The following is a 10,649-nucleotide window of genomic DNA, read 5'->3' as shown; positions in this document are numbered from 1 at the left end:
ATTTTATACTATGTATTCTTAACTGAATGTTTTGATAGAAGAAAATGAGAAAAAGTTACCCTAATAGAAAGGCCCATCTCCAGGGAAACTCCATAATGAAATGGGAAAAAACAGCAGCTGAGCATGCTTCTATAACGCATGGACCCATAGACAATCTTAGACAAACTCTTTTCAAATGTTTCAAAGCCTGAAATGTAAAAATGGTCACATTTAGATAAACTTAACTGTGATCCATAAGAAAATTATATAACTATTGAAAGTATTTTTTAAAAAATAATATTTTACTAAACAATATTTCATTGGCCAGATTATTCTATTGAAATTCTAGGCTAGCCCATTTTTATGTCATCATAGATTGGATACAAACAATTTCATATTTATAAAATATTATACTTTGATTACTGAAAAGATCTATTTGTGTGTAAACACTTTACTGCTATCTTCCTACTAAATAGGATAGTGACAGTATTATATAAGTTTATTTCCATCATTTAATTTTTAGAAGTGAACTGTTTGATTAATAACCATAAATAAGAAACATCAAAATGTCAGAAAAGCAAAAAAAAATTTTAGGAATAGTATAATAAATGAAAATAGAAAAATTAAAAATTTTTCATTGGTATAAAATTTCTACTGAAGAATAAATGACTGTTGGCTATAATTTATTCTTCAGTAGAAAATAATGGTAGTGCGCTGTGGGTAATTAATTGCGCTGGTCTGCAAAGTTGGTTTGAAGCTCAAAGTTGATAGTTCAAGCTCACTAATGCTCTTTGGAAACCCTGTAGAGGGTTGCTATGAGTTGGAACCAACTTGACAGCATTTAACAATAACAACAATATAATTATGCTCTTAGGGTATTTTCATCAAATCTCTACATTTATCATATTATATGAGTAGTTCTTATATTTATAAATAGTTACCTTTTCCAACCCCAAAGATTTACCATTCTTAGATAGTAATATTTTAAGGAATATTTGCAAAGATTAACTTTTAGAATAAAGCAAACACAATTAGGAATAAAATCTGTGGATAGACATTCATGAAACATAAATATTTGAAATTCTTAATCTCTCTTTAAAAAAAGAATAAGCAAGAACCTTTCAAGGGTAATATTAGAAGATTACCCTTAATCTCTTAATGGTAAATACTTCCACATAGAATGTAAATGCTTCCCCATAGAATGTTAATGCTTCCCCATATGAGGGATCCAAACAGTACAAGTGTTATATAAGCAATACTTATCTCTAAGTAAAAGAGGTGATTTGTTTATAGAGACCTTATATCATAATGATTTCTCTTCATAGTCATAATAATGGTGACTGTAAAGAGAAATTAGGATGATAATATCTTTGTAAAATCTTTGTTTATTGTATTAATTTTGTTTCCATATTTCACTTGGAATAACTATAACGAAAAGTCTGCCTGTTTTTCTTTCCCACAAATACTCTAATATTTTAAAATAACTTTACTCAAGTTATTGTTCTCAAAACTCTACCTGTGGGTCAAGTGCAAGTCCAGCTTGTATAAGGATAATGGTAAGGGCAGTGTTTCTTAAATTTGAAGACCATGTGCTACTAATGATGATGTATTGACTGAAGAATGGAATATTTCTGAGAATAAAACCAGCCAGTAACATCCCTTAAAACAAAGAAAATAAAAGCCCATTAGATTCAGTTTAATTTTTCCAAGAGAGAAAACAAAAATGGTTAATGTTCCTCTTCAAACACACTGTGTCTCTCATTACTTTTGTGAATGGCAGTTTACATAAAAGTGGAGAAGGCAGCACATATAAAAGGTATGGCGATAAGGAATGAAATATTTAAATGGCATAGAAAAAAACCCAGTTCAGTGTTGTTGGAACATAAAGGGCAAGGACAGGAGGAGGGGAAATGAACTAGAGGGGCCAGATACGGAAAGCTTTTGGCACAGTAAGTTACCATGGAAAGGTTTTAGGAAGGAAATGTTTCAGAGAATTTTGCATTTTAGATGTCATTTGTTGTTGTTGGTAAATGCCCTTAAGTCAGTTCTGACTCATAGTGACTTATGAGCTGCCAGTGAGTTTGAGCAGCCAAACTTGTGGTTCAAAACTGATCTCCAGGTTCAGTGCATTCTCCTACAGCGCCACACCAGGGCTCGTTGTTGTTGTTAAGTGCCGTGGAGTCTATTTTGACCCATAGCGACCTTGTATAGGGTTTCCAAGGAGCAGCTGGTGAGCTTGAACCACAGACCTTGCAATTCAAATGATTTTGCAATCTGATGCATTAGCCCACAGTGCCACACCAGGACTCCCATTGATGAATTAGATAGGGAAAAAGTGAGCACAGGGACCAGACAGATAGAAGGCTAAGCCATAGTACATGCATGAGTTGGAAATGGCCTAAAATAGGGCAAAGAAGTGTCTGAGAGGAACAAAAAGATTCAGGAAGCGCAACAAGAATGTTATGGACACAGAATTGTTAGAGTAAGGATGGAGAGATTGTCCAGACAATCTACAGTGTACTGATACTTGAATGTATTGAAAACTTGGAAGATAAGAGATACTTTTGATACAAGTTCTTTCACTAATTTATCTCTCCAGCTAGAGTTACAGATGAATGGTAAATGGACAAATAGGGTATAATACTACTGTGAGATATTGTTGTTGTTGTCAAGTGCTGTCGAGTCGGTTCTGACCCATCGCAACCCTGTAGAGGGTTTCCAAGGAGTGACTGGTGTACTTGAACCACCAACCTTGCAGTTCAAACTGACTTTGCAGTCTAGCGCATTAACCCACAGCGCCACACAAATGGAGATGGCCAGTTTATTCAAAAACTTCAGAACCTTTTGGCATCCTAGTTATTATAATATTTTAATCTTATAATCCTATTTGTGTTAGGCTTTCTACAGAAAATTTTAGCTTTTTCCAAATTGATATTTTTCTATAATACATTTTAAAACTAAGTAAGAAAATTCTATTAAATAAAACAAAAAAGCATCAAGAATCATATTTTTAGGATATTAAAATCATTAAAAAATATATTTAAAAGCTATATATGGAGTCCTGGTGTGGTGCTGTGGGTTAATGCGCCAGATTGCAAAGCCGTTTGAACTGCAAGGTCGGTGGTTCAAACTCACCAGCTGCTCCTCGGAAACCCTATACAGGGTCACTATGGGTCGGAATCGACTCGACAGCACTTAAAAACAACAACAACACACACACACATATATGTGGATACACATACAATGTTATTGTTGTTCTTACTAATAGTGACCCTATATAGGATTTCCGGGTAGCGGCAGGTGGCTTTGAACCACCAATCTTGTGGTTAGTGGTCCAGTGCTTATCCTACAGCGCCATACCAGGGCTCCATAAACATATAATAGTAGATGCATATATAAAGGATCTACATAGATAGCTCTGGTAGCGTAATGGTTACGAATCGGGCTGCAAACCGCAAGGCAGCAGTTTGAAACTACCAGCTGTTCTCTTTCTGCTCCCGTAAAGATTTGCAGCCTCAGAAACCCTGTGCGGGGTCGCTATGAGTCAGAACCGACTCCACGGCACATAACAACAACAACAACATAGATAGCATTATCTTGAAACATTTCGTAATTATATATAGTCTGACTAGAAAATGTTCATAATTTACATATGTTGTTGTTGTTAAGTGCCATTGAGTCAGTTTTGACTCATACTAGCACTGTATAGAGTTACCAGGGAGTGGCTGTTGGGCTTTAACTGCTGACCTTGTGGTTCGAAATCCAGTACTTAACCTACAGAGCCACACAGCAGGACTTCAGTTTATATATAGTTAGTAACAAAGAAAGGAGAGGTAATTATACACTTACCAAGAAGTGGTGGAAGTTGAGGCACTGAAGGTATTTTAATGAGTTCCAGAAGTTTCCCCCCAAGAATAGCACAATAAAAAATAGCTAAAAGCCCAAATAAACTTCCACCAGGAAAAACTTCAGAGCCAGAGAATGACCAAATTACACACCAAAACATAAGAAAGATAGCGCCTGAAACAAACAAACAAACAAAAACACATTTCTATATGTCTACATAGATATGCACATACTATAAAGGAGGAATTCTATTAATTACAGATCGTCTTATGTTCTTGTTAAGTACCATTGAGTTGGTTCTGACTCATAGCTACCCTCTATAGGGCTCCTGAGGAGCAGCTGGTGGGTTTGAAGTGCAGACCTTGTGGTTAGTAGTTCAGAACTCACCCTAGAGCACCACACCAGACTCCTATCATATTAATGTTGTTGTTATGTGCCATTGAGTTGGTTCTGACCCATAGTGACCCTGTATAGGATTTCTGAGGAGCAGCTGGTGAATTTGAACCATTGACCTTGATGTTCAAACCGACCTTAAGGTTTAGTGTTTATCCTATGGCGCCATACCAGAACTCCATCATATTAAGTCAGCCCTATATAATATACATAGTGTTTAATTTGCTAGTATGGTTGCAGAGATATATTTAACATATATTGCAAAGTCCTTGTCAATTTATGGGACAAGTTTTAAATAAAAGTATTTTTCTTCTTAAAAATATTTTAAAACTGCATGTGAATCTTTAAAAGTGCTAAACATCCCTCATAATATATAACATTTTTAAAATGCTGTGGCAATATGATAAAATTTATCCATTTTATACTTTTAAACAGTTTTTCCATATAGGGCACAGTGGAAATACCCTACAGTTACCAAGATTATAAATCTTTATGGAGGCAAACTGCCACATCTTTCTCCTTGGAGTGACTGGCGAGTCTGAACCAACAACCTTTTGATTAGCACCCCAGCACCAACCACTGCACATGCTCCTGTTTTCCCCCAGCCATACTGTCTCTCTGTAAAACAAAAATATTGGAAGAAATAAACTGTTAAAAGTTGGACCAGAGAATATCATTCAAATTACATTCTAATTCTATTTTGTCTCTGGGTGACAAAATCATCTTTATAAAATAGGCTTCATAATTTGGGAACCACAAAGTCCTGAATTTAACATAAAAGTAACTACCATAAGTCTTTAAAGCTTGTGAGCAGTTATCTAAATTGCAATTACTGGTCTCTTACTGTCTGGAGCAAAGAATAATGAAGAAAATCAAAGATTCATGGAAACAATTAGTCCATTGGACGAATGGATTATGTGAACTTCGGCTTCTACAACCCTGAGACCTGAAGAATTTGATGGTGCCAAGCTACCACTACCAACTGCTCTGAAAGGGATTTCATTAGAAGACATTGGATAGAGTAGGAGTAAAATGTGGACCATAACTCAGAAACATTAAAAAAAAAAAAAAAAGACCAGTCTTATTGATGAGAATAAAGATTGGTAGAATATGCGCTTGGTCATCCTTCAAGCTTATGGTTCAATTTTTAGTCAAAAAATAGATTGGTCTATAAGGGGAACAAAAGCATTGGGAAAGTACATACTCCTTAGACTAATCAACCTTTGGAGATAAAAAGGGCAGCATTTTCCCAAGGACAAATTTCAGAAAGCAGAAAGGGTTAGGAAAAAAATAAATAAAGGAAAGTATGACAGCAATGTGCTATTTGATAGAAACCATCAATAAAGAAATAGAATTTATTTTTAAATAGAAATTCTGGAATTGAAATGTATAATTAAAAATTCACAAAATATGCTCAACAATATATTTGAATGTGCAAAATGATGTAAGAATCAAGAAACTTTAAATTGGATTAAACAGACGAGTCAGTCTGAAAAATAAAAAAAAGGAATATAAAGGAAAAAGAAAAATGAGTAGAGCCTCAGAAACCTATGGGATGGGATATCACCAACAGTAGCAAATATGTATAATGTGAGCTCCAGGAAGAAAGGAGAGAGAGATAAAGGGTAGAAAAATACCTGAAAATATACTACTCAGATTTAATGGAAAACATTAATTTACAGATAAGGACGCTCAGCAAATCTGAAGCAGAAATAACTCACAAAGATCCACATCTATGGATATCATTGACAAACTGCTGAAAACCAAAGACAAAGAGATTATTTTCCAAACAATAGAAATGTTTCATCATATACAGGCAAACAGTAACAATAGCAGCTGCATTCTTATTGGAAACAGTACAGGCCAGAAGGGTGATATGTTGAGAATGATACCTTGAAAGTGCAGGAAAAACCCAAAATCAATAATTCTATATCCAGTAAAGCTATATTTAACATAGGAAACCAAAATAAAGATATTTCCAGATAAATTAAAATGGAGATAATATATCCTCCCTAAAGAAATTCTAAAGAAAATGCTTTAAGATGAATGAAAATGAGAACAGATGGTAACCTGGTCCATAGGAAAGAATAAAAGTCACCAGAGATTGCAAATACATAGGTAAATATAAAAGACTGACTATGAATATACATATATATATATATATATAGTCTCATTTTTTCTCTTAAGTTTTTCAAAGATTATTATCTGAGGATAATTTAAAAAGTATTACTACTAGGGATCCAATTCCAAACAAAACATGTTAAAACATGTCTTTACATCAGTGGATGGCTGCAGACAAGTGTTCTCAGTAATACACTTGTCTTCATTTCATTTGAGTCCTAATGGTACAGTGGGTTAGGAATTGGGCTGCTAACTGCAAGGTAGGCAGTTCAAACCCATCTGTCACTCTGTGGGAGAAAGATGAGACTTTCTGCTCCCATAAAAATTTCTAGTCACAGAAACCTCTGATAGGTCATTAATAAATCAGTGGCAACGGGACTGGTTTGGCTTGATTTTCGTCTCATTATAGTGCTTTCATTAAATAGGTCCAATCTAAAATAGTTGGGCCGTTTAAATTCAAGGCAGAGAGGTCAAATCACAAAGTTATGGTGACTGTTTCTTTTTTTCATTATTTTTAATTCCAAAGGGGCAATCTTGGTAGATTTTCTTGAAGGACACAGGATAATCAAGGGAGCTTATTAGGAAGAAGTTTTAAGAAAATTGAAAACTGCATTGATGAGAAAAAGGAGCTCTGGTACTGTAATGGTTACGAGTCGGGCTGCTACCAGATTTGAACTGCAAGGTTGATGGTTCAAGCTTACCAGCTGTTTAAAAGAGTATCATCTTAAACACAAAGACAAAAAGAGACTAAAAATCAAAGAATGAAATAAAATACATCAAGTCAATAGCAATCAAGAATATGTATTCATTTTCTTTGAGGTGGTCCTGTAATTTACTAATTTCTTCAGTTTAAAGTAGTTTATCTTTTTTTTCAAGTCAATTCTGATTCATAGTGACCCCAGATGATACAGAGTAGAATTGCTCCATAGGGTTTTCTTGGCTATAATCTTTTTTTTTTTTCTTTTCCAAAAGTTTTTATTGTGAATTGAGTGAAGTTTAAGGGCAGATCATCAGTTTTACATTCAACAAATCATATAGTTTGTTTCATTGCAATGATTATACATGGAGAGGACTCCATGTACCATCAGTTAACAGTATTTCTCTGTATTTATTTTAGCTCTTTTTTTTTTTTTTTTTTTAACACTCAGGCATATATAATAATTTAAATCACCATAGGGCACATTCTGCAAGCCTGCTTCCTGACCACCAACTAGTTTGTTTTGCTCACCATTGGGAAGTACCATAACTACACTTACACAGTTCCTTATTTTTGCTTTGTAGTTTTCTTCATTATAAACTGATATCTCTGTTTCTCTATTTTCTGTTTGTAGGTTTGTTTTACTTTGGATATTTCTTTCATGATTGAGTTCTGGGTGGTGTTTCTATGTATGATAATCTCAGGTTGTTTTCTCCTGTTGTTGGTTCTCAGTCCAAAGAAATCGCTTTAGTATTTTTTGAAAATTGGTGTGGTTATTACAACTTCCTTTAATTTTGTTACCTGGAAATGTTCTAATTTCACCATCATATTTGAAAGTCAGTTTTTCTGGGTATATTATTTTTGCATGGCTATTTTTTCTTTCTGATTTTTGTATATGTCTTCCCATTGCCTTCTTGTCTGCATGGTTTCTGCTGAGAAATCAGAGCTTAGTGTTACTGATTCTCTTTTGTAGGCAGATTTTTTGTTGTTGTTTGTAGATTTCTTTTCCCTAGCTATTCTCAGGGGTCTGTTTTTAATTTTGGAGAAATTGATTATGATATGTCTTAGTGAGTTTCTTTTGGAGTCTATCCTGTTTGGGGTTTGTTCACTTTGAATGCTAATCTTCTTGTCTTACATGAAGTTAGTGGTTGGCAATGCTTGTGGGCCACCAGGTTGGTTTCTGATTCATAGCTGTAATAGGGTTTCCAAAGCTATAAATCGTTACAGGAGCAGAAAGCGTTATCTTTTTCCTGTGGAGCAATTGGTAAATTTGAACTACTGACCTTGTGGTTAGTAGCTCAGTTTATAATGCACTAAGGAAGTTTTATTCCAAAAACTCTTTGACAGTTTTTATTTTGTTTTGTTTCTTCCTGTTCTGGATTCCAATCACCTGTAAATTACTCCTTTTTATGGTGTTCCACATAAATATTAGGCTTTCCTTGGATTTTCCCCTTCTTTTTTCTGATTGTTCTTTTAGTAGACTAGTATTGAGAGATTTATCTCCAAGCTCACTAATTCAGACTTTCATTGATTCAAATCTATCCTTTGCCCTTCTGACATATTATCTACTTCTTAAATCCTAGTATTAATCTTCTTGGTTTCTATTTGCAGGTTTTGTGTTATCTCCAATATTTCATCTGTTTTGTCTACTTGTTCTTTTAGTGTTTTCATGAATCCTCCCAAAGTTTTTTTTGTGTTCTCATTTCTTTCCTTGACATGTCTCTCAATCCATTAAAGGTATTGTTCTTAAAATTCTCTTTCAAATAGTTGCAATGGATTTTCTTCCTCAGGAAACTTTTCTGGCTCTGCATCTTGGTCATTTGTTTGAGCCACTCTGGTTTGTTTCTTCATGTGAACAGAAATTTTCTGTTGCCTTGTTTTTTTTATTTATGTGACGATTGTATGTTAGTGTGTTCTTAGGCACTCACCACCTACCTCCTAGTAGGTGTTATTAGAGAATGGAAGCATGTACACAGCTCTCCATTTGCTGTTCATGCAGCACAGTTTAGTGTGGGTTTGGCTGGTATTGGCTGCTATCTGTTGTTTATATCAGTGGTATAGGAGCTGTATCAGTGGGTGAAGTTGCAGAGGATAGGGCTATATGGGCACAGTTGCTTTCTCACCATCAGTCACCTGTGTGCTTCTGTGCTGTCAAACTCCAGTCTATTTCCAAGCTATTCACAAGTGTTCAAGATGTCCCCATTCCATCTGGCTACCTGTCTGTCTCCTTTTCTCAGAGTGCCTATTCAGCTTATTCTCCAAGTAAGCATCCAATTCACTTCTCTGTCCCTTCCTCTGAAGCTCAGGATTCTAGGATTATCATCTGCATGTGCTTCATTTAGTCTTCTGTATCTTCATCTCTCATGCTTTTGATGCATTTGAGTTATGATGTTGGAGGAGAATGTTAAAAGTACCATGGCCTGCCTAAAGAACAAATACATTTGTGTTGGAAGATGTAGAGCCAGAATGCTCCTTGGAATTCAGGGTGTCCAGACTTTGTCTCTTATACTTTGGACATTTTATCAGGAGGGATCAGTCCTGGAGAAGGATATCATATTTGGAAAAGCGGAGGGTTGGAGAAAAAGAGATGGATTGGCACAGTGACAGCAACAATGGGCTCAGGCGTAACAATGATTGTGAGGTTGTTGTGGCACTGGACAGTGTTTTGTTCTGTTGTTCATAGGTTCACCATGAATCGATACCAACTCGATGACACCTAACAACAACAACAATCTATATCTGGAGTCTTGATGTGGCATTGTAGGATAAGCACTGAACTAACTATGGTCAGCAGTTCAAACCCACCAGTCATTCCTCAGAAACTGTATACATCATCACTAAGAGTTAGAACTGATTCGACGAAACTGAACCACAATAACAACAATCTCGATCTATTTTTAAAAGTTCAGTAAGTAGTTAAGTATCATCTCTTGTACAAATCTTACCAGTCATAGAAAATTTAATGTGAAAGTTATAATAAATACTCAAAGAAAGTATCGATATGCTTTTTATATACAAAACTATTCCATAAAATGGAAAAAGAGAGAACACCTTCAATTTGTTTTTTGAAGTTGACCATTCAATTATTTTTTAAATGATGCTAACAACAACATAAAACCCTCTAAGACCATTATACCAAAGTCATTTATGTGTTTAGATGTAAAAATCTTACATAATAGTAAACAAAATATAGTAGTTTAATTTTTTATTCATGACCAATCTGGTATCCCAGTAATTTATGTAGATATTTATTTGGTTTTTTAGTTTTCCAAGCAGCTTTAAATTATCTTTCCATGTTTGGAGGATTTCTAGCAGTATAAATTTACTTCCAAGGTAGACGTCAGTAATTCAATTTTCTAACTTCCCTTAAGGGCATTGAGATGTGACCTATGCACTGGTAGTGACACTTTCTTGTGCAAGGCATTCATTAATTTCTGGGTAAAGAGGTGAAAGAATACACAGATGGTTTCAACTAATGATTGTGTCTTAATAAAAACAAAAGACAGGTCTAAAACAAATAAGGAAAAACGTTGAAATCTGATAAAAACTGGATGGGTATACAGATTTTTATTATATTATTCTATATATACTTCTAAGGAGCTCTGGTAGCGTA

General features: G+C 34.8%; 1 protein-coding gene across 1 annotated transcript in view; it reads right to left on the bottom strand.

Moving 5' to 3' along the window:
• SLC9B1 (solute carrier family 9, subfamily B (NHA1, cation proton antiporter 1), member 1) overlaps positions 1 to 10,649 on the bottom strand; it is a 121,692-nt gene that overhangs the window by 96,952 nt on the left and 14,091 nt on the right. Inside the window, exons 3-5 of the mRNA XM_006872725.1 lie at positions 3,829 to 3,999; positions 1,496 to 1,638; positions 60 to 187 (exon numbers count right to left, since the gene is read on the bottom strand). Of these exons, the coding sequence (XP_006872787.1) occupies positions 60 to 187; positions 1,496 to 1,638; positions 3,829 to 3,999 (442 nt within the window). The remainder of the gene's footprint in view (positions 1 to 59; positions 188 to 1,495; positions 1,639 to 3,828; positions 4,000 to 10,649) is intronic.

The sequence above is a fragment of the Chrysochloris asiatica genome, unplaced genomic scaffold, assembly GCF_000296735.1.
Source record: "Chrysochloris asiatica unplaced genomic scaffold, ChrAsi1.0 scaffold00211, whole genome shotgun sequence".
NCBI lineage: Eukaryota > Metazoa > Chordata > Mammalia > Afrosoricida > Chrysochloridae > Chrysochloris > Chrysochloris asiatica.
This window is presented reverse-complemented; position numbering and strand designations above follow the sequence as displayed.